Genomic DNA, 25,339 nt, shown 5'->3' on the forward strand with positions numbered 1-25,339 from the left:
TAAGTCCTTGTATCTTAACACTTGAATATAGGCAAAACCATTATCATTATAATTGTTAACATAGAATCATAGATAAGCCTCCCCTTACGTCAAACTACACAAAGTGATCTTTTCTTAATCAAGAAAAAAAGAAAGAAAGAAATGTTCATAGATAACCAAAAATGCTCAATGGAATTCAAATGTGCAACAAACAAATAGAGTTGTAAAAATAGAGCTTAAAGTATCTTCAACTTGAACAAATAAAAAGGTGTATAGATCTCATTTTCGATGAAACATTGGAAGACTACATGTTCATATGCCTCAACCTCTAAAAACAACAAAAAATGTTTCGTTTATCCTCCCGAGATCTATGGCAGCTTGTGTTAATTTTTTGAAATTTTGTACTTAGTTTACAGACACAAACTATATTGTAATCGACATTTTGACATCTATCACCATCTAGATATTATTTATGTTGTGTTATGTTTTGTGCAATGTAATCAGCCATATGAATATAAACAACATATGTAGAAGTGTCTATTTTATTTACCTACAATATTTCTATGCTATGAAGATGCCCTTAAATATATTAAAAAGTAATTTTTGATTTCTTTTCTGCAATTTTTACATTTTTTTTAAATGCTTCTTTGCTATGAACACTCTTTATCTCAATCATTCACAAGTTATTCACAATACCTGTTAAATACACAACAAAGAAAATTCGTGTACTTTCAAGGTATATTTATATATATAAAAGTGTACTGGTAGACTTGGGCAATCCATTTCCCGATTCATTTCTTAGACATCTTCGTCAAATCTGCAGATGATCACAAATCTCTTTCTTTCATTTGACGCGGAATAAATTAACCGGTAGAAATAATAACTGAAGCGTCATGTTGTCTGACTACAATAACTATTAAAGCTGCAGGACAGAGAATTAACGTAATTTATAGGCTATAAGATCACATACCCATTTCCTTCATTTGATTTGGAAGCGATTCGTTTTTTACTCTCTTCATATGATATTTTAGCAAATCTGTAGATGAATAGAGTATTAGATATACTCTGAAACTTGTTAACTGTCCTCTAAAACTGTTAAAGCATAACTCAAAGAAGATTTTTGACGAAAATATGAGTCTTGATTCACCGTAAATTGTTGTAAGCAAATATTTAAAACAAAATCGCTTGTCTATTAGAATATTTTAAGTAACAGGTGCTCACTTTTCCAGAGCCATCTGGTAGGTAATACCGTCATTGCTCTGGACATCGTTGAGATCGAGCCCTTTAATATCATCTTTGTTCACTACTTGTTGCAAATGTCTGTCTGCGACACTGACAAGACCTTCAAGGTTTTTCATGCTAGAATCGTCGAGGCTTGCCAAATCTCTACTTAAGTTTCTTGGCTACTGCATGCGAACAAATACCAATTAAACAATTAACGTGTTAATTTGTTTTCGTGAAACACAATGTGCTCATATGCATGCTGGTGTATAGAATAAAAAGAAAGTAAATTGCTAGTTATGTTGAATATTAGTTTGGCGGTCAAAGAAGTTTGCAAAGCCTTCAAAATAACAAACACTGTGCTGGGTGTTTAAGCTCTTGACGAACCTGAATTCTAAGAGAGTCTGTAACTTTGTCCCAGATTAGATTTTTCAGTTTTTTCTGTGCCTCTTCATTTCCTTTAAATAACGCATCAATTAGGGGTTTAATCCATCGGAGCATCCCCCATTTTTCAGCAGTTTTTGCATCATAAGGCTCATTTGAAACTTCACCCGTTCCACTAGAAAGTACGACAAATCGCTGATTTAATTGGACAAGACAACAGCTGTTATTTTTTATTCCATTATTTAATGTCTAACCATACGATTTCAGTAGTGATTGAATAGTTACCAGGCTTTCTAAATTTGTGTCCTCTGGATTCTGCATGCGATATTCATCTATAGCTTCGGTCATTGCTAGAAAAGTCTGCATTAAAAGTGGAAAATTATACGTCATACAATTGATCTGTTTGAAAGGAAAGAGCATTAAAAATTATCGAGACTTATGGTCATTTACATTTTAAGGGGTTGAATTTGTTATAAAAAGGAATTTCTTACCGGATTATTAGCCACGAGACCACCGTCGATCAAATTGAACTCAGCAGACTTTCCACTTTCAGTATCATTTATGGTGAAACCGTGAGGTGGTAGGTATATAGGAGCTGCAGCTGTGCCAATGCATATGTCCTTCAAATGTGGGTTCATCAACGTGTCTTTTCTGGCCTGCAAGTATATATGATAAACACAATCATTTTGGCAAACACGAATAAATGCTCTGTAAGCTTTCAGTCAGTTTGCGAAGAATAATACCTTATAGGTGCTAAAAATGATTGCCTTGTTATCCTTCATATCAAATGTGGGTATTACTAGGTTTGTGATTGTCTCATTTAGACGAAGATTTGGAATCGTATTATTTATCATCTGTCGAAGGTTTTTGCCCGAATATATTGGGCCTTTGAAGATTGCACGAATATAGCGAAGTAGTCTGATAAATCTGCTGCTGTGACATGAAGAAATCGGACATTAGTAACATAGGAGTCATACACTTTTTAATACCAAGAAAGGGGAACGTGATACTAAGTAAATATTTTGCCCCTTCAAAGCCTACAGTCAGAATACTATTTTAGAGCTTATACTAACTTTGACTGTGGAAAAATTTTAGCACAGTTCTGTGAGTAGAACTCTTCGATACCCTTGGCTTGAAACATCGGCCGGCCATTTTTGTCTGGCGAGGCTAACATTGCGGCAATCAGTCCTCCAGTGCTTGTGCCGGCTATGACATCTACATGATCTGCTATTCTCGTTTGTTTACCATGCAAACGCTGTCAAACAAAAAATGATTATATACATTCTTCTTATTATTAAGTTAAGACAATGCAAATAGTTGCCATTGGTATAGTTAAAATAGTTATGTTATTATAGCAGAGCATACCTGAAATGTTTTCTCGAGAGCCGAAAGTATTCGAACCACAAAAACTCCACGCACACCTCCCCCGTCGATGCTAAGGAGTGTGATGGTCTTTTTTTTTTAGAGGCGAAGTCCTTCCTGTTCAAAGGTGGCTTAAATCATATATATTAAGTTTTGATTTCTAAATTTAAAAAGTGTTAAACACTCAGAGTTGATTAACATGCTCTAGGCTTAATATGTTGCTTAGTCTGTATGCTTTAAGACTGGTCATTCAAAGGTGAATATACTTTTCTTGATTTAATTCTACCCTTACAAGAGACAACATACATTGATACCATATCACAAATATCAACTTTGTTATTTTCTCTCTAATAATGGACATGAAATGCTTAATAATATCAATAATATGGCCGAAGGATTTAATAACTCGAAGGGCCATCTGATTTTTAACTTAATAATAATGGACACACATTGTCATCCACCCAAAAAAAAGGGGCAGAGATAAGAAATCTAAAAACCTAATAGCCATCTCATCTAGTGAGATTATGTAGCTATTTCCTTGAGTTTTTCTTCCTCCTTTGTAGCTTGTTCTCTCTTTAATTGATGGTGGAAATGGGGTTTCAGCTTGTTCTCTCTTTAATAGAGGCAGAAATAATTATCATAGACGTTCGAAATCAGCAAGGAGATCGAAGTCTAGAAACAGAAATGGTGATTGTTGGTTTTGTGGCAAAGCTGGTAATGTAAAGAAGGATTGTAGAAACTTCAAAAGGGCACAAGAGAGGGTGCAGGACAGCGAAGCAAATACAGTCTATGATAAAGATAATAGTGTACTAATCCTTTCAACAACCGACACTACTATGGATTCATGGGTGCTTGATTCCGGTGCCTCCCATTGTGCTACCTCATGTCTTGAAGCATTCATTAACTACCATGAAGGTCATTTTGGAAATGTTTTCTTAGGAGATAACAAAGCTTGTGAAATTATAGGCAAAGGTGATGTGTTGCTGCCATTAGAAGGTGGTAAAACATGGCTGCTCAAAGATGTTCACTATGTCCCAAAATTGAAGCGGAATTTGATATCCGTTGGACAACTCTTTGATCAAGGTCTTAATGTAAATTTTCTTCCCGATACATGGAAGGTAACTCATGGTACCATGCTGATTGCAAGTGCTAATAGAGTGGGTAGTCTATACATATTTAAGACTCATGGTGAAATGGGAGCTGCAATGGTGATTGAGGACAGCAAAGCGGATCTTTGGCATCAAAGACTTGGACATATTAGCAAGAAAGGACTCCATGTTATGCACACAAGATATCAACTTTTGGACCTCAAACTTGTTGACTTAGCCTTTTGTGAACATTGTCTTTATGGCAAACAAAAGAGAGTCAGTTTTTTGAAAGGTGGGCGTGACACAAAGACAACACCGCTAGAGCTTGTATACTCTGATGTTTTTGGGCCTATCGAGGTAACCTCCATTGGAGGAGCTAACTATTTTGTCACCTTTCTTGATGATTGTACAAGAAAAGTATGGATTTATATGCTTTCTAAGAAATCTGAAGTCTTTTCAAAATTTAAATTTTTCAAGGCTTTAGTTAAAAATTAGATTGGGCATAAGATTAAGTGTTTACAAACAGATAATGGTGGAGAATTTTGTTCACATGAATTCGATGATTTTTGTGCTGATAATGGGATTAGAAGAATTAAGGTTGTTCCTTTCACTCCTCAAGAAAACGGTGTAGCCGAGAGGATGAATAGGACAATTCTTGAAAAGGCATGATGCATGTTGTCAAGTGCAGGTTTAGGCAAGGAATTTTGGGCAAAAGCTTGTAACATGACAATGTATTTGATCAACCGAAGTCCCTCATCTAGATTGGATTTTGGTATTCTGGAAGATGAATGGCAAGGGAAGAGGATTTAATATTCGCATCTTCATGTTTTTGAATGTGAAGCCTTTTTGCATATACCCAAGGAGAAGCGAACCAAATTGGATCCAAAGTCACTGAAATGTATTTTTGTGGGGTATGGTGAAGAGCAATTTGGTTTCAGATTGTGGGATCCGGTTCACAGAAAAATTGTTCACAGCAGGGATGTAATTTTTCATGAGACTTCTTTCCCCACGCTACAAGAATCCAATAAACTAGAAAAAGAATATGTCCCTATGTCTCTGTTTCAAAATTCTGCTACCAGTTCTCTACCTCATCAAATGGAAGCTCCTATGTCGTCTACCATGATTGAATATGATTCTCAGGCTGAGAATGATGAAGAGAGTGCTTACAATGGTTGCTCTCCGTTTAATTCTGAAATTGGGGGTCTGCAGAACAGAACACATCTTCCACGAGCCAGCACTCACGTTGAAGAAGATGTGGTGGGACATTCATACGGTGAGCACTTTTCCTCACATCATCCCCAATTTAATGGGCACCACTCTTGGGGGTCTACGTGTCCACCGGTTCTTGCACAAAATGAACCATCCTCCCCACCGCTCACTCACCCACTGGGCTCACAACGCAGACAGTGCTGCAGTCTTCACGTGGGCTCCCCGTAGGCCCTCACTCCACGGGATCTCCACCCCTCTCTCTCCCGCGTTCACAAACCTCCACGAGCTTAGTGCCAACACCGCGTGCCTTCGCTGCCAACTGTGATGTGGCAGACTCTTCCCGTGGACCTAGCTCCTTGCACACTCACCAAACGCAGGCAGTGCAAAACATTTCTATGGGTTCATCCTCCCGCAATTTGTCTGCACCCAACGTGGATAAGAATCCACAGGCCGCTGATTGCCCTGCAAACAGGGAAATTAACAGGGACATTAACATGCATATTAATAGTGGGAATCACTCATTAAATATGAGTGATATCGATTTGCAGAGAACACATAAATCGAATGTTTCCACTACTCCATCAAAGAGTCAATTGAGGAAATCTACTAGACAGAGACGACCTCCTGCAAAGTTCTCCAACTATGACTTATTGTTTTGTGAAGAAGTTGAGCTTACTTTTTCTGAACAAACAGAGCCCGCAACATACAAAGAAGCTTGTAAAATTGCAGATTGTGATTATTGGCACGCTGCAATGTGCGAAGAAATGGATGCACTATTGCAAAATCTGACATGGGATTTGGTGCCACTTCCGCCTAACAGCAAGGCATTAAGAAATAAGTGGGTGTATAAATTAAAAGATTAATCCGGTGGTCGCAAAATATTTCGAGCAAGACTAGTTGTCAAGGGATATGCTGAGCAGCATGACCTCGATTTCAAAGAAATTTTCTTGCCAGTAGTCAAAATGACTACCATCCGAGTAATATTGGGATTGGTTGCAGCTTGGGATCTTGAGCTTGAATAGCTTGATGTGAAGACGAATTTTCTCCATGGTGATCTTAATGAGGAGCTATTTATGGATCAGCCTTAAGGGTTTATTAAAAAGGGTCAGGAACACCTCTATTGCAGATTGAAACACAGTTTGTATGAGCTTAAGCAAGCCCCCTGCCAGTGGTATCTTAAATTTGACAAATTCATGATTGATCACAAGTTTACTCGCAGCGAGTCTGATCCTTGTATCTATTTTAAAAGGCTTCCCAATGACAAATTTATCATACTTCTTCTTTATGTGGATGATATGCTAGTGGCCAGCACAAGCATGAAAATTGTTAGTGAGCTTAAAACTCTCTTAGCTAATGAATTTGCTATGAAAGATTTAGGGGCAGCAAAGAAGATTCTAGGGATGACTATTTTTCGGGATAGCAAAAAGAGAGAACTCAAACTATCTCAGCAAGACTATATTAAAAAAGTATTGGACAGATTTGGTATGTCGAATGTTAAGTCTGTTTGCGTACCCTTAGCCTCTCATTTTCAGTTGTCTTCTCAATTGTGTCCAAAAACACAAGAAGATAAGGAGTTTATGGACAAAATTCCATACAAATCTACAGTTGGCAGTCTTATGTATGCTATGGTGTCTACTTGTCCGGACATTGCTCATGCCATGGGAGTGGTGAGCAGATTTATGGCGAATCTAGGAAAATCACATTGGGAGGCGCTCAAGTTTATTTTGCGGTATCTCAAGGGTACTTCTGATTTTTGCTTATGGTTTGGGAAGGGCAAGGCAATTTTGCAAGGGTTTATTGATTCTGATTTTGCCAGAGATTTAGACAAAAGAAAGTCTACTTCAGGTTATGCTTTCACATTTGTCGGGGCAGTGATTAGTTGGGCTTCAAAATTACAACATACAGTTGCTCAATCGACTGCAGAGGCTGAATACATAGCTCTTTCTAAGGAGCAAAGGAGATGGTATGGTTGCAACTCTTGTTCAGCGAGTTGGGTTTGAAGCAATCAGATTTTGCTTTGATTTGTGATAATAGTAGTGGCATCTTTATGACTAAACATCAAACATCTCAGCCTCGGTCAAAACATGTTGATGTTCGTAGTCATTATGTTCGCCATATGGTTGAAGAAGGCAAGTTTCATGTAGATAAAATTCATACCGACAAGAATCCGGCTGATGTACTCACTAAAGTTGTTAAGTGGGAGAAGTTTGATTTTTGCCGAGCTTCTCTTGGCCTTTCCAATAACTGATAGCAAGACTGAGTGGGGGAATCTACTTGTTGCAGCAGTTCGTTGGCCTTTAGTGGGAGATTGTTGGAAGTGAAGTCCAACGGACTCCTTCCCTTTACTGCTAAAAACTCTTGGCTCTTCAACTTCTCTTTGTAAGCTCTTTAAGAGCTAATTGCATATCATTTTGTAGAGATGAATTTTGGAGCTGCTTGCAGCTGTGTGTACAAACCAAACTTGGTTATTAATACATTGATTCCCCTGCTTTAAGTGTGGATGTAGGCAATTGCCGAACCACAATAAATCTGTGTGTCTCATTTGTCTATATTGTGAATTCATAATTCTGTATTCTCTGCTCTTCTAATTCAATTCTTAATTCTAACACCCTATTCTTCTCTCTCTTTCTTTGTTATACCCCATTTCTCTTGGGTTTTTTTCCATTTGCTCCTCGGAATTCTTTTTAGCCAGATTGTCCATGTATTCCCGATATATTGTGAACTTTCCTGCCTGCGGGCATAAACATATATTTCTTGCCTACCAAAACGCTATATCTTTTATCTATCTGCGAACTACATCATAGAGATGCATTATTTATCTTTTTGCTTCTGTTAAAGAGATCTAAAGAAAACATAGTATGTTGTTGTGTAGGATTTGGCATCCTTTTAAAGTGCTTGGCATGATCTTGTATCTGCGTAGCAACTAGCCTAGCCTTGTGGTGTCCTAGATTTTCCCTACGAACATCGGTAATTCATTCATGAAATAGAAGCCAAGACAAATAATCAACGTCCCACACCTAAATTGGTAGTGGGATTGCTTTGTGCACTCACATTCTCCAGTAGCTCCTGCCGTAGGACCTCACATAGGTCAATATGCTTTCCTTTAACCACCATTTGATATGTTGTGTGAATGGAGGTCGCAATAGTTGAATCTTCACTATTTGTGTCGTAAACCTTGTAGGATATGCCCATGGTAGCATGCTTGACCACATGAATTACGATTTTAGTCACGTCTAAGCTTCAACCATCATATATTGCGGCTGTTAACTTGGTTATCTCTGGATTCTTAATTATATTCTTCGACGGTACCTCCCTTGTGCTATAGGCTTGTGACTACGTGAATGACCTCCTTTCTGAAATTCTATATGACCGGTCCAGTTATAGATACTTGTCGTGGATACTACTAAGTGTGATACGAACCTAGCCCTCTTCTCGTGTGAAGTTCGAAATTTCCCTATAAACATCCAACTTCTTTTAGATGATGTGGCTATATTGTGGCAAGTACTATTGTGTCCTAGGTTGTAGCACAGTGATCTTTAAGGTTTCAATCTTTGTATGGTCCATCTCTGTTAATGTCATTTGGATGTACTTCTTAATGTCTTCAATGTAGATTACATCTACAGGTACTTTAGAAAACACATCGTCTAGATCTGTCTCCATTGCCCTGTAAGGAAACTTCTTTGTATTTGGGCCAAGGATTTTGGGAGATATCTACTATAATTGGTGATTTCATTGTTTTGCATGAGCTAGAAAATGTAAGGATTTAAAAGTATGATTGTCGTAGAGCGCTGGATTACCAATATATGAGAAGCAAGTGGTTCATGCATGCCCTATCACTCTATTTATAGAAATAGAGTTAGGGAGTGTATTAAATATTGAAGTTGTTTTTCTACCTTCTGCAATTTTTTACCCGTTAAGTTTTCTACGATTCTTTCCCGTTAAGTTTTCTATGATTCTTTTCCAGCAAGTCAATATTTACTATACTATGATACAAATATTATAGACTATGATACTAATACTTAATTTATATCACCAAGTGCTATTTTAGAGTTTTGTAAAGTATATTTCGCTGATGCCTTGTTTGATATCCTCAGGGTTAGGTTAAGGAGAAGGATTTTCAAACTCGAACCTATCTGATAGTATCAACTTCTTTCGTAAGCCTCTTGTATATGAGCCCCTCTGTCTATTTGAATGCATTGTTATAAGGAATATTACTTTTATGTCCTATTTTGTTTGTCTACTATGTAGGTATTAGGTACTTTTTATAGATGTAATCTTTTTGTTTTGAATTTACAGAAGATTGATTGAATGAAAGTTTTCTATTAGTCAGTTTTTTTTATGGTTTTTTTTTCTAATGATAGATTTTAGAGGTTTTTGTAATTGGCTCATATCACGAATGCTCTGCGGAACCCATACACTCTATTTTTGGGAATTTAATTCTTGGTTATCGTATATTCATATACTTGCTCATTCTTTGTGCTAGTATTATCACTATCAATCTCAATTTCTCCGACATTATTTCGATCTTCTTCTTCATCTACGATGGGTAGGTTTCAGATTGAGTATGTTATCCTTGAATTATCTTCTTCATTTTTATCTTAAGCAAATTACTCCACATAAAATATATCCTTACTATCTCCTAAAGGGATGTGTAGCATCCTATTTTCATCCACAATGAAATCTCCTCCTTTCTTGTGTCCACAATTCCATTGGAATTTACAATAAATTTGAGGTCTAGTAGTGCCCTAAATATGTTAAATAGTTCCTTCATCCCTAGCATTACAAAATTTGTTAGTTGTTTCAAACCACGTATATTCACTTCTACATTCTCCCAAATCCACTATGATTAGATCATCCACATTAAAACCAAGAATGACAATATCTATTCCTACCTTCTTAATCTGCCAATTAGAATATGAAGGGCTATTTGTGAAACCATACTAAAATAATTGACCATCTATTTCAATGTACCATGCCCAAGGAGCTTGCTTAAGTCCATGAAGTGAATTAATGAGATGACACATGTATCTTTTGAGGATGATGTTAGTCAATGGAACCTTCTATTTGGGTCATGTATACTTATTTTAGATCACCATTCAAGAAAGCACTCTTGACATCCATCTGTTGAAGACTTCCATCCTTTCTATGTTGTCAATGCATACAAAACTTATTATTTTGATCGTTGTACTGGGTGCAAAGTTCTCTTCACAATCAATTCCCACTTGTTCATTATATCTCTTTGCAACAAGTCATGATTCATATTTATTGATAGATCCATAGGCCTTGTATTTTATTTTAGAAATACATTCATGAGTAATGGGTTTCTTTTCTTTAATTAGTTGACTAATTCTCATGTCCAATTGTATATTAGGGAGTCATACTCGACATCCATAGCCTTCTTCCACTGTGGTTGACTTAGTGCCTCTCGAAATGTATCAAGTTCAATGCTATCAACCAAAGAACCATTAGTTTGCAAAAAAAGGTGATTATACCCAATTTATCCTGAACCTTGGAGCTAGTCGATTTATTCCTTGAAAATATATCGATTCATGAAAAAATCATTCACCAAACATTGACCCAATTTTCAAATTTTTTTTTGCATTTAAATTATGTGTAAGTCATATTAAAGGCCCCCCCCCCCCCGCCCAAAAAAAAAAGGGCAAAAAAAAGTGTTTTTTAAAAAAAAAAAACTTGCAAAACCCTAGAAGAACTTGTGAAATTATTGAATTGCTCAGAAATAAGACCGATTTGAGACAAAATCAGAGTCAATGTGGAATCAACGTTGAATACGGTTGTAATTTTTTCCCTTAGTGACCTCTTTTTGACCTCTAAAAATCCCTAAACAAAGGAGTGGGAGGAGAAATGGTAGTCATCAATCAAATTTGAAAGGACCCTAATCATCCCAAGTCACATGGTGCATATGAGAGAGTGTCGAAGCAGCTGTCAAATTTGCTCTAAATCACGGCTTTCAAAAGACTCAAGCTCTCTGCACACCGCACCCAATGGATTATGTTACAAACACGTATATAATTAATATTGTACACTAGCTTTAAAATTAATAGTATTATGCACTATTATAGATGGCACTTTGAAAAGGAAGGACAAAAACCCTACCATTTATAAATAATACTATAAAGTATAGTGTTCAAATTTAAACTACTATAAAGTATGAATAAATATTAAAATTTATAAACTTAACTATAAATTAAAAATAATGTAAAATTTATAATGTACATATTTAATTTCTAATATAATATATAATATATATACTATTGGAATACAAGAACACTGAGAGGGGGGGGCGTGTGAATCAATGTTCTACTGGTAATTTTATATTTGAACTTATTCCTTCTGAACCAGTTAGTAGTAAATAAAGTTAAAGTGTATAAACCAAATAACACATAAAGAAGAAACACCATAACACCAATATTTATACTTGGAAAACCATGCAAAGAGAGAAATCATAGTGGGGTTGATACCCACAATATCTATATACTTGATCAAGGCATACAAATATTAAATTGAGGGGATTGTACATTCAATCAGGCCAACTACCTAGAGCTCACTACTCAAATAGAAGTCTCACCGACTTACATAATATTACAAGATGATTAAAAACAAGAATGAACTCATAATATGCATCTAACCATGATGGATAAGTTTCGGTTCAGGCTCTATTAATCCTCACTGTGTACCAGTTTTGCTGATGCTTTGTTCTTCTCTATTCTACTACCGGTTTACATTGTGCATGTGAAACTGGGCACAAGTGCTTCCAATCGCTGACCAAAAATCATATCATTGATCTCTGAAAGATTCACACCCAAAATCACATTACTAAACTTATTGAATCCATCGCTGAACGGATCCCCTTAAATATCCTTCTAACTTTCATCATGTTGGCTTCAATGAAGAATATAGTCTTCTCGGTTGCTAGATCATAATGTATTTCAAACATAATTTTGATGATCATGTTGGCCTTTGCACGTTACCATAAATTCCATGAAAGAAATAATCAAGGCCACAAGATCTCTTAGCCAGGTCCTATCCATAACCAGGTTCCAAATGCATGTTACCGGGATGAAGACTTGACCGGTTGTGAAGCAAAGTGAATACCAGTTGAGTGTAGTGAATGTCAATTAACCCAAACAAAGAAAAGTGATAAATCAATGAATCTTGATAAGGAATATCAACACTTGGAGATGAGTTGCAGTTACCTAAAGATGAGTTGCCATCAATGACAACCCAAAATGCCATTAACTTTACCAGATGAGTGTCAATTGCCAACATATACTTTTTGATGGATGAAAACTGGGTTTTTAGCTTGGTTTGATCTTAGAGAGACCACTTACAAAGGATATCTTCCCACAAGGCCATTTTTGGGGGGTCATCATTCCCCCCACTTCACTTGTTCAAACATGCATGACCCAATGAAGGTAGAAGGCCTACAACTCATGGGCCCAACAAGAGTTCGAACCTTTATGGCTATGACACTAAACATTCGAAGACATACACACACACATACATGTATGTATGTATTTATGTATGTACACATACACATACACATATACATATACATATACATATACATATGCATATACACATACATACATACATACTGTAGACACATAAATATGTCTACTTAATTAAATAAATATTTAATATTTGTTTAATACACTAATATTCGTCTATTGATTAAATTTACATTTAATTAATTCATTTCAAACCTATGCTTCTAATCTAATTAAATAAATTTCATAAATTTATTTAAATTACTAACTATAGTCCAACTATTAAATAAATCTATCAATTTATTTAATTCCTCCTTTCTTCTCATTTAAATAAATTAACATTTATTTAAAATGCCTAACCAAAATCCCTATTTAAATAAATGAACATTTATTTAAAGATCCCCATCCACTTGCATTCTCCTATAAATGCAAGTTGCACCACTATTTGAAATAAATGAATTTTTATTCTAATTAAAATCCTAAAAACCTCACCCACTTGCATTCTCCTACAAAGCCCACTTTCTCACTAACACTTCTTCTAGATTCTTCTAATCCCTTCTAAATTAGCCTAAACTCCCTTCTAATCACTTTCACAATCCTATTCGCAAATTAACCCCCAACCCATCATCTCATCCATTTAAGACTCTTACAAAGTCTTAAATGCTTCCCTTCTTCAACACACTAACCCACATGGGTTTTGTCCCTTTAGTCAAGGCCTAACCATGGGTAAACCTTGCACAAGATTTTACTCATTGGATAATATCTTTATCCAATAACCCAACCACATGCGACCACCCTCATGCCCTCTCATGCATTTAATGTTCCTTCCCCGTTCTCTCAATCCCTCTCATAATGACACTTGTCACCATTGCACTAGTGGAAGTTGCAAACATGGATTGAGTATCATGCCTCTCTCATGCAATCCTAGCCCTTGTTAATCCAGATCAATCTTGACCCTCCAATCAACCATTTTGCCTATAAAAGGAGCCTCATTCCTCAAACAAATGAGGGAGCATTTTGAGTATTGTTATTACAGTTTCATAGGCATTTTACTTGTCTTTCTCATAGCAGTTCTAGTTTGTGCATTTGCATAGCAATAGGATTTTATTCTCAACCATATTCAATCCTTCATTTGGCATTCATGGCTCCATGCTAAAAACTGAGGGATACACTCAAGTAAGCTTTGTATCTTGGAGAGGAGAAGAACAAGGGTGACGCAAGAAGAGCACAATGGGAGCATCTTAGGGAGTCTCTTCTCTCTTCTTTTCATTTGTTTTGCTTCCATTTTGTATGCTTTTTAATCTCTTTTGATATGAATTTGAAGGTTAAAAGTTCATTTGGTTTTGATTTGGTTGAGACTAACATACTAGCTCTTGAGGTTTGGTTTTGGCTTGTTCCCCTTTCTTGTGCATCATTTTGGTGAACCCGACGTGAAATTGATACCACTAAGCATGTGTATCTTTGAGTTTTGGATGTCTTGTGCTTGCAGGTTAAAAATATTCTTTAAGGGGGTCTTGGAGGTCGAATTTTATGAATAGCCTTGTTTTTACTCCCATTATATTTGCAGTTATATAGTGTATATTACAGTTATCTTTTTTTTTTATTTAAAAAAATAAATAAAAAATTCATCAAACTGTGCATACATAATTGACTGTGTAATACACAACGACTATGTATACACAGTGGCTGTGTATAACACAGTCCACCGTCTGTGAACATAGTCTGTGCATAGCACCCCGGGCCCACAATTTTTATTTTTAAATGTTAAAACTTTTATCAATAAATTTTAATTTATAAAATATAATTTTATATATTAATGTTTTCATTAATAAATTTAAATTTATAAAATATGATTTAATATATTAAATTTGTCATTAATAAATATAAGTTTATAAAATATAATTTTAGATATTAAAATTCCATTAATAAATTTTAATTTATCAAATATGATATTTTATATTTTGAAATTTTGATTTATAAAAACTTGATTTTATAATTTTTAAAATTTTATTGATAAAATTTTGATTTATAAAATTGGATTTTATAAAGGAACAAAGGTTGATTTATGCAAAATAATTGGGCATTGTTGTTTTTAAATTCACTCTTTCATGTATGCCTTTTAAATCCATTTCTTGTTTGTTTGTGCTTGCAGGACATCAAGGAGCGTTTTTATAACACATCGCTTGCAGGTTTTGGAAGCTTTTAAAATTTGTAATCTTGTTTATTTTTAACTCATTTTGATGGTGCAAATTGACCAATCCTAGGATAGGCAAATTTTTTAAAATGTTGTGCAACAAATGGTCTAAAACGAACAATCACACTTTGCTATCTTGGTTAAAATGAACAATCACATTGTCGCTTTGTTATAATCTTGGCCTAAAATGAACATAAATTTTGCAAAATGAATATTCACATTGTCTTATTTGGTGTAACAATTTGGTTTAATACAAACATTCACTTTGTGATCTTGGTTTAGAAAGAACAATCAACTTGTCATTTTGGGAATGAGCTCACACTTTTATCTTGCAAGTGGTAAAAAGAACACGATGCTTTTCATTCTTTATTTCAAGCAAACGATGTTATCAATTTTATGCTTTCTTACAAATGGTAAAAATAACAGCTCATTTTGCGATGCTGGCATAAAAAGAATCGTCATGAATGATTGACAACTACAAACTCACATTTTGCAATCTGGTTTTAAAACGAACTCACATTTTGTGATGGATTAATTGAGAATTTGTCTATTGTGATTGTAAAGTGATAAGCATATGCTCTCCCCTAAATTGGGTGATCAGAACATCAGACTCACTTTCAATTTTTGAAAATTAGGATAAATCCTTTTAGTAGGCCTGCCCTCCCGAGAAGCCCACAAGGCTAGTGAGAGGGGAAAGACCTAAGTGGGGAATGATTGACGACAAGTATTCCAACCCACTATAATCAAATGTGGATTGTGATAAAAATCACATCCAATAGTAGTGTGCATTGATAGCTTTTCCCTAGTATCCTTGAGATATGTAAAGGCTTTGTTCTAAAGGTTGGGAAGCCTCTTGAGGGAGTTTATCATTGACACATTGAACAAAACCCTTACTACAAACTTTAAGAGTAGAATCCAAGCTGAGTCAATTATCCAAATATTTGTAATATCATAGTGTAAGGGTGGGAAGAATCCATCCCCAAGACACTCACCATACATCTCCCAAGAAAATGATTCAATTGAGGAGCAATTATCATTGGTTCAACTTCCTGAAAAAGACAAAAAAAATGGGCGCACCCTCAGGTGTGACAAGGTTGTTTGATTTGAAGGAGTATCAAGATGTGGGCTATGATATTATGAATGACCTTTTTAACAATAGAAGAGTCTGACTGATTTGTATTTTGATTGTTCAAAAACCTGTGAAAAATAAAGAGGATTTGGAAAGATCTTGGAACATACACATTTCATTAGATTCAATTCGAAGTTACCAAGAAAAGAAGTGTTTTATGTGCTTGATGTGTCTTGTTGTCAAAATCAAATATCCAAAAAAACTACGAGAATAAATCACAATATTTTTTGCAAATGCATCATCTCATCAAATCTCTCAAACAAATCAAGAAGTCTATTCACCGTAGATTCCAATAGAAGAAACCTAGCCAAAAAGAGATCTTAAAGAAGAGAAAATTTCTCTACATAAACCGCAAACTCTTTATCAAACATCAAACCTTCCTTCACCATTTTCACGATTATCTACATGGTCATTGACATGAGTTTGATGAGGAATCTAAAAAAACTCATGCCTTTCAACAAAGATCGGCCTTGTCCCAATCTCTTAATAAAAGTCATAAAATCTCATTGTCATATCTACTTCAACAAGAAATCAGCTATTGAGTCATTTTCCATATAGGGTAGTCTTTCATCAACTCATCTTATTTTGACATCTCATCCACCATCTTACATATCACAACCCACAATAACTCATTAGAAATTCTAAGGTTCCACATTTCCTCTTGTTCATTTTCTTAAGTAATTCAAAACACACATCTTCCACATCTTCCGCTCAAATCATTCAAAATCAATCATCAAACTCATAGTCACCTAGTAGAAATTCTAAATATTTCTACTCATTTCAAAACATCAAAATTCCATTCAACTCTCAACACAAAGAGGTCTTGATCTTAGTTCTTTCGAATATTTCTCATCACACTAACAATAAATAATCTTTAAGTGTGTCTCTACATCTAGGAACAATCATCCTAAGGGGCATTACTAAACATCATAGATGGGTTAAAACTAGCTTTTGAGTGCATCATCTCATAGTTAGGTAGCTTGTGATTTATAAACACAAACCTTGCTACATCTCATCTCACAAGTGTTGAACACCAAGCAATCAATCCTAAAGAGGACTTTGTTAAACATCCAACCTTTAGTATAAGCGATCACTCATCCATAAAAGGTTTCAACTTAATCATCACCATCATCAAATCTTGGAAATATAAGAGGGGATCAACCACCTACTTTTCATTCATTTCATTTCCCAATACACAAAACTTCAATAGGGCTAAGAATAGGTCTCAGAGTCAGAGATGAATGTAAGGAAGTTAAGTAGCGGAAACAACTTCCTACACTAACCTTGAGAGGAGGGTAATGCAAAACTTTAACAGTTACAGAAAATAGAAATAGATATAATAGCATTCATACCACAACACAGTGATTTACGTGGGGAAAACCCTTTCGGGAGAAAAACCCCACACTCCAAAAGCAGCTCAATATTTTATTCAGCAATCAAAAATAGATTACAACATACTTGCAGAGCAAGCTCTTCACAGGAGTATCGCTAATCACAGATTTAGAGGCAACTCAATAGCCATAAGACTCTTTCACACAACCTCTATCTCACACACCTCATAAATAGGAGATACAATACAAGAAACCGTCAAACGGTATTACAAAACCATGGGCTAAAACCACCCAATAAGGTGTAGCCGACCTTATCTCCCTTCTAGATGCCCTATGACATGTTAAAGCACACATCAACACGTGTCACTCCCTTTTACAGCTCATTTATATATCCGATACAAATTATTTTTCCTATTTCAGGAGTACAAACTTCCGGAGGCCATAACTTGAGAACCGGGTGTCCGATTGATGAACCGTTTGAAGCGCCGGAAAGCTCGCGAAGTGCTCTATCACCTCATAACTAGCTGCACTGGTTACAACCACTTTTCAGGGCATTTCGGAGCCTCTAAAGCCCCCAAAATTAAGTTTAAACATTTTATCGCACCCCTCCAAGATGAAAACTTTAATATCTTCAAAACTAGCTGTGACCTTGCGACGCAACTTTATCGGAATGCTTATCTAGCCAACCAGAAGCTTTAGGGAGAGTTTCACACCATTTTGTGCTCAAATGAAAACTTACTATAAATAGTAACCTCGCATAAATGCAAGGTTGAGACACCATTTTTCCCAATAAATCTCCCACTTGTTGAACACCTTGCAGGAGCGGAAGGGAATGTCAACACAATGAATCAATTGCTAGGGGCCATAAGGCCCATAGACTCTGAACACCATCTGAACTTCTCTGTGCTCACAGCCTTAGTGAAAGCATCTGCAACATTCATCAAAGTTTCCACCTTAACCAGCTTCACCCTACCATCTTCGACCATATCTCTAACAAAATGATACTGAACATCAATATGTTTGGTCTGGGCATGAAATGTCGGGTTCTTAGCTAGGCTAATTGCACTCTGACTGTCACAGTAAACTGTCACTGTACCTTGTTTTATTCCAATATCCGAACACAGTCTCTTAAGCCAAATGGCCTCTTTACAAGCATGAGTAGCTGCCATATTCTCTGCTTCAGTAGTGGATAAAGCAACCACAGCCTATCGCTTACTCATCCAACTAATTGCACCACCAAACAAAGTAAACACATAAGCACTGGTGGATTTTCTGCTATCAATATCACCTGCCCAATATAAATCCACATAACCATTGATATCAAGGGAAGTCATGTCTCCAACTGAATTACCATGATAACACAAAGAATACTCTGAAGTACCCTTCAGATATCTAAAGACTCTTTTGACTGCATCCCAATGAACTCTACCAGGATTAGACATATATCTAGAAAGTACTCCCACTGCTTGGGCAATGTTTGGTCTAGTACAGACCATAGCATACATCAAGCTTCCAACCGCAGTCTGGTAAGGCACTCTGCTCATGTCTTCCATCTCCAATGGGGATGTAGGACAATCTGAAACAGATAGTTTCGTTCCAACTGTAAAAGGAGCACTCAATGGTTTACAATTCTGCATGTTGAACCTTTGTAACACTGAATTCACATACTTACTCTGGCCTAGCCATAGCTTTCTGTTCACCCTATCTCTTCTAATTTCCATCCCAAGAATGTGCTTTGCTGCACCAAGATCTTTCATTTCAAATTTAGCAGCGAGCTGAGACTTCAGTTCTGAAATCATACCTTTCCCTTTACCAATGAATAACATATCATCAACATACAATGCAATGAATAAGAAATGATCACCATCAGATTTATAATAAACACAGTGATCTGATTTAGAATGTTCAAATCCCAAACTCAACACATATGTATCAAATTTCTGGTACCACATCCTAGGACTTTGTTTGAGGCCATACAAAGATTTCTTCAATTTACAGACCAAATTACTTTTGCCTTTCACCACATAGTGCTTTGGCTGTGTCATATAAATATCTTCCTCCAAATCACCATGAAGGAAAGCAGTTTTCACATCCATTTGCTCAACCTCTAAATCATAAGCAGTGGCAATAGAAAGCAAAAATCTAATGGACGTCATTTTTGCAACAGGAGAAAATATGAAACAAATGGTTCCATGGAAAATTACTTGAGACACATCTTGTAGCTAGGAGATTTTCACAAGTTTCGGGCATTGATTGACATTGTTATGAGGATATTACTCCTATTTCCAAGATTGATTCTTAGTCTTGCAATTTTTTCTTTCGACATAATAGGGTTGGGTAGTTTACCAAATGCATGTGATTGGTATCTTCTTTCTTGGTGATTTTCATGTAAAGATCTATTATGGGGTAGCCTCCAATACTTTTGTATTACTCTTCACTTGTTTACAAGCTTCAAAAACAAGCTCCTCAAGCTTGGTATGGGAAGATATATAGCTACTTACTTGCTTCTAGGTTCTCTCACTACCATTTTAATGTGATGGTTTATAGTCATATACATGAGGTTGATTTTGTAATTCTTGAGTTGTATATAAATTATATGATTCTCACATATGTATTGTTGCACCTTCATGATCCAAAGTGTTTAAAAAGCATCAATAGAATATTTACATGTCATAGACTTCTATATTTCTTTCATATTATTTAAATTATTTTAACCTTCTAATTTATATTTTTAGCAAAATTATACTCTTGATTTGATTCAACATCTCTAATTGCAACCCTGCCTCCACACCATATAAGTCAAATGTCACAATGCCTAAATATATGCCTAAGAAAGTCAAACATAGATTTAAAATATATTTTTATTAAAAAAACTAGAAAAATATTCATAAAACTAACATATAAATCACCGTCGGCGTGGTGCCCATTGCATTGGTATAGACTCCCCCGTCTGAAACAGAGACTCCAGGCCAAAAGACAAATCTAAGCTACGTCAATTCTGAACTAAATAAACAGGTCCTTTTCTTTGTGCATTTTATTTATGTTTGTCTACTCAGTAATCAGCTCCTTTTCTTTGTGCAAATGTAAAATAATAACAGAAGGCATCCTACACTTGGGATACACAGACATAGTGCAAATCTGAAGCCTGGAATATGGAGTGGGTATTTTGGTGTTTGGTGGTTGTTTGTGCTGGTTCAGTTTTGTTAATGTTCAAGATTGCAACAAAGCTATGGTGGAAGCCTCTGCAACTGAAAAAGTCCTTTGAAGCTCAAGGAATCAGGGGCCCTCCATACAAGCTATTCTATGGGAATACCACAGATTTATCCAGAATGGTCGATGAGCAGAAATCCAAACCCATGCCACTCTCACATGACATACTCCCTCGAGTTCTTCCCTATGTTCACCAGTGGACCAAAACCTATGGTACACTTGTATTCTGCATGTTTTTACTTATCATATTACTGGAATTCCTGGTTAGTACTAATGATTATTTTGCTGGAGTGTTGCTAGAACTTGGAATAGTCGCCTATTAAGAAGAATAGTTGCCTGATTAAGAAGAATAGGCAGAATTCTGAAAACTCTATTGATTAATAAACTTGTTATATGTGATATAGGTCAGGATTTTATTTACTGGTTTGGCCCTTGTGCCAGGCTGATTGTTCCCCACCCTGAGCTTATTAAAGAGATATGTTCCACTAAATTTGGCAACTATACAAAGCTTATGGGAAATCCCCTTTCAAGGCAACTGGCTGGACAGGGAATTTTGGGGTTGACAGGTGAGAAATGGGCTCAGCACAGGAAAATCATCAATCCTGCTTTCCATATGGATCTCTTGAAGGTAAGATAATGTATATCTATTTACATGTTCTAAAGTAGGAGCAAAAAGATCTAATAAATAAACTGAATTATATTTTAGAGAGAAAACTGTCAATTTCCTACTTACAAATAAACAGAGATCTACTTTGCACATAGACTTTCCAACGATTTCATGAGGATTGATTATTGGACCAGCCCAAACAAGAACGATAAATCCTCCTTTGCATTGACCACGGTTGATTAGACTATTAGACCTTCACTATCTGCAGAGCCAGGTTGACTCCCCTGAATAGGTGTAATTCCAAGGTTATCCAAATCCCCAAGCATTGTATGGCTAACTAGAATCCCAAAGATTGTCTCCATCCCCAAAGGTGAGTGTTTGAACTCTGAATCTCATCACAGCTCAGAGTTAAAAATCATTTTTAAATGGCATGCAATGAGTTTTAAGAAGATTATAGTCAGTCTTGAATCTTAGACCACTCTTAAGGATGTCTGGGACAGGGCAATATTATTTAAGGCCAAATATTTTTTTTTTAAAAATTTGCAAATCAAGGCTATTTGTCTGAGATGAAGAACTAAGCCAGTGATACTTCCCATTTGTAAACCCATATTAAGGGCCATGCCCCTGCTGCCCTGGGTTGACATACCCTAATGAAGGGTTATATCTGAGTGCAAAACCCTGGTTGATTTGACAGAGTAGAATTATTCTCTAAGGCATCTTAGCAAAGCGAAGATTCTGTGTGATGTCAAGGGCTTAGCGAAGATGTTTCCAACATACTCCTTAGCAGAGGGAAGATACTGAGTGGAGAGTAGACCTATAATTCTATTGAGCTGAGATACTACTGAGATGCTCTGGCTGTGCTTTTGAATACCGATATTCAAATCCAATCCGTACAAGTTACTTTAATCATAAATATATTCCTTGAAAATGACTGTAAAAAACCCTAATCTGTTAGAATGTATGCAGATTATTTTGTAAGTACTTCTCTATTTTGAAATTTATATTCAGAATATCATAGGAAGATATGTTTTGTGGCTGCAGGGTATGGTTCCAACAATTGTGAAAAGCAGTGCCAGTATGTTGGATGAATGGAGTAAATTGGTATTGTCAGGTGCATCAGAAATTGAAGTACAAAAGGAGTTCAACGATCTCACAGCAGATATTATTGCCCGCACAGCATTTGGAAGCAGTTTTGCAGAGGGAAAACATATATTTGATATGCAGACCAAACAGATGATTCTTACAATTGAATTATTTCGCAGTGTTTATATTCCAGGTTTCAGGTGACAATCTTCAGTTTTGTGACAGTACAATTTTCAATATTAAATTGTCATAGAATGCAATCAAAATTTTGATTTGAGTGTGTTCATGTCTTTCCTTGAAACAGTCGTTGGAGAGGTTCTCCAATATTTATCTTACAGTTGAGAGTGCCACTCATTTTCTAACTATATCTTCCCATCTCAAATGCCTTTATCCTTCAAGATTTATGTGCATTTGGGACCTAGTCTTTTTATTTTTAGGAATTTTAATCCTGTGAAGACATTTCATTCAATCGGATAAATTGCTTTGTATTTTAAGAGGGTTTATTCAGATTCAGCAGTATCATGAGGTTTATTCATAACTTCTATCGATTTCTTACTACCATCAGGTTTCTGCCTACTACAAAGAATAGGCAACGTTGGAATTTGGAGAAAGAAATAAGAAGATGCTTAAGACAAGTTATAGATGCCAGGGAAAAAACTGTTGAGATGGGAAAAACAGGTAGCTATGGTGCCGATCTGCTTGGTTTAATGATGTCTGAGAGCAAGAAGCAGGGGAGAGTCAATTTAAAAAGTAATGCAAACCTGAGTACAGAAGAAATCATTGATGAATGTAAGACTTTCTACTTTGCCGGTCAAGAAACAACATCAGTACTGTTGACATGGTGTATAATATTGTTGGGCATACATCAAGATTGGCAAGAGCGAGGTCGCAGAGAGGTGTTGGAAGTATGTGGGAGAAACAATTATCCAGATGCAGACAGCTTAAGTCGCCTCAAAATTGTAAGGACCATCTAACACACCCAAATTCTATGTGAATAACATAAATTATCTGGAAACCAGTCTAATTCTCTTATAAACAATCATAGTTGAACCAGCACTGAGGTTTGAACTCAATTGCAATACTCTGGATTTGTCTCATAAAATATTGTATGAATGTTTTGCAGGTGGGAATGATTATAAATGAGGCCTTGAGGCTTTATCCACCTGCAGTAGTTATAACGCGACAGGCATGTGAGACAACAAAACTCGGGAGGCTATCAATTCCTGCAGGCACTCAATTTATGATTCCGATCCTTGCAATGCACCATGATCCTGCTTTGTGGGGAAATGATGTCAATGATTTCAACCCAGGGCGATTTAGTGAGGGAATTGCAAAGGCTGCAAAGCATCCAATGGCATTCATGCCCTTTGGAACAGGTCCATATATATGTGTGGGTCAGAATTTTGCCTTGTTGGAAGCAAAATTAGTTTTGACCATGATTCTGCAAAAAATTTATTTTGTGACTTCGCCATCTTATACTCATGCTCCTATGCTTTTAGCTACTGTGAGACCTCAGCATGGAGCTCAGGTTATCTTCCGCATGGACTAATATTGGACAACGGGACTGCCAAGAAACACCTCTTTTCTAACTAAATTTCAGTTAAATATAATACAAAGTCTCGATAGTGTAGATGTTGAATATGTTGAAAATTAAGTTAACATACTGTAATAAGGTCATTTTAATGATCTAGTAAATAAAATGTTTTAAGATATTTTTTGTTAGTTGATTGCTAGTTTCGTATAAGGTAATTTGGAGAATTGTACAAAAAAATTTGAAAAAAATATAAATGATGATTAATAATATTTATAATATATTTTAGTGTTTTGTGACCATTATGATTTTATCTTCAAAATATTTGTGCTTATATTTTACAATTTAATATCAAAGTTTTGAAAAAAAAGAAAAAAAGAAAAAACAGAATAATTGTTGAATTATGAGTGTTGCATTATAGAAATTGACTGAATTAAGAGAGTAAATTATATTATAAGAATGTGGGCTTTTGGTGAGATCTTTTGTAAGGCTAAGCTATAAACGAGGGACTAATATGAATGTGGGATTTTGGTGAGTTCTTTTGTTAAGGCTAAGGTGTATATAAAGGATTAATATTAACTATTGAATATCATTTTTTCTTATATGTTGTTTTCTTGTTAGATGCCCTATTTTATTCATTAAAATATGCTTAGAGGAATTAGAATCTAGGGATTATGGCATTGAAATATCATCTCTTAGCATTCTTTGAAAGTGTGGTAATCATTGAATCTATCAAAAAGGGTTCCTAAAATGCATAAAGTTGTAACAACTACCCCTCAGTTGCTACTTTTTTTTTTTAAGTACCAACTTAATTGACCAAGCTTCTTGTTCTACCTTAGAAGTGTTGACTTCATAATTTCTTCAGTCACCATAGAGGTGACAACTCTACACCACCGCTTATGCTTGCACTCAAAGGTGGTAAGCTCTTGAGGTCAGGGCCCCCAATAGACTTAGACCTATGCCTTAAGGGTTTTTTCTTGATGACCTTGCCTATGTATCCATTTGAGGGAAGTTAGAAGCTTCGTAGTTTGCCCTTGAAGGCTACAGGGAGTTCATTCTCTCCTCTGTAAGAGATCTTTGATCTCTCTTTAACTTGGGGCTATTGATTAAAATTAGTCCAATCATAATATAACAATAACTAATTGTCATCCAATAGTGTACAAACATACACAATTACACAGGGGTCATATCCTTTCAAAATTTTCTATTCCATAGAAAGCAACTAAAGCATGCATCACATATACATAGGATGACTAGCTCATACATGTCACATATGCACAGTGACTAGCTTCAAAACACGTCGCATATACTAGCTTCAACATATGTCAAATATGTACATAATATCCAACTCCAATATACATCACATATACACTATGAGAGACTGAAACATCCATAATGGCTAGCTATCACTTGCTCATAATGCATCCTAGATAATAGGAATTTTGATGCTTTGTGCACTACATCATGGGTCACATTCTTTTCCCTTGTCTTTTGCACCAACAA

General features: G+C 35.8%; 2 protein-coding genes across 2 annotated transcripts; one reads left to right on the forward strand and one right to left on the reverse strand.

The window, feature by feature from the left end:
* Positions 1–662: 662 nt before the first annotated feature.
* LOC131026790 (patatin-like protein 5) lies at positions 663–3,263 on the reverse strand. The gene is made up of 10 exons (XM_059211732.1): positions 3,253–3,263; positions 2,950–3,019; positions 2,658–2,839; positions 2,328–2,517; positions 2,076–2,240; positions 1,870–1,944; positions 1,588–1,779; positions 1,201–1,382; positions 950–1,015; positions 663–675 (listed from the first exon to the last, which is right to left on the reverse strand). Exons 1-10 carry the CDS (start codon positions 3,261–3,263, stop codon positions 663–665), a joined length of 1,146 nt encoding a protein of 381 aa, XP_059067715.1.
* A 6,071-nt stretch (positions 3,264–9,334) lies between these two features.
* On the forward strand, positions 9,335–23,997 carry LOC131026755 (cytochrome P450 734A1-like). Its single transcript, XM_057956696.2, has 7 exons — positions 9,335–9,397; positions 14,904–14,940; positions 20,504–20,828; positions 21,020–21,243; positions 22,264–22,505; positions 22,871–23,264; positions 23,429–23,997. Exons 3-7 carry the CDS (start codon positions 20,558–20,560, stop codon positions 23,852–23,854), a joined length of 1,557 nt encoding a protein of 518 aa, XP_057812679.2. The 5' UTR covers positions 9,335–9,397; positions 14,904–14,940; positions 20,504–20,557; the 3' UTR covers positions 23,855–23,997.
* Positions 23,998–25,339: the final 1,342 nt, after the last annotated feature.

Source organism: Cryptomeria japonica, chromosome 1, assembly GCF_030272615.1.
Source record: "Cryptomeria japonica chromosome 1, Sugi_1.0, whole genome shotgun sequence".
In the NCBI taxonomy this organism is placed as follows: Eukaryota; Viridiplantae; Streptophyta; class Pinopsida; order Cupressales; family Cupressaceae; genus Cryptomeria; species Cryptomeria japonica.

Bases quoted from the DNA above. Each gene is read 5' to 3' on its own strand.
- LOC131026790 (XM_059211732.1), bottom strand. The intron at 2,840-2,949 runs GTATGCTCTGCT...TTTGTTTGACAG, and splicing joins CTCTCGAGAAAACATTTCAG to CGTTTGCATGGTAAACAAAC. The intron at 1,383-1,587 runs GTTCGTCAAGAG...CGCATGCAGTAG, and splicing joins CAGACTCTCTTAGAATTCAG to CCAAGAAACTTAAGTAGAGA.
- LOC131026755 (XM_057956696.2), top strand. From the start codon at position 20,558: ATGGAGTGGGTATTTTGGTGTTTGGTGGTTGTTTGTGCTGGTTCAGTT. The intron at 20,829-21,019 runs GTACACTTGTAT...TATGTGATATAG, and splicing joins CCAGTGGACCAAAACCTATG to GTCAGGATTTTATTTACTGG. The intron at 22,506-22,870 runs GTGACAATCTTC...TACTACCATCAG, and splicing joins GTTTATATTCCAGGTTTCAG to GTTTCTGCCTACTACAAAGA.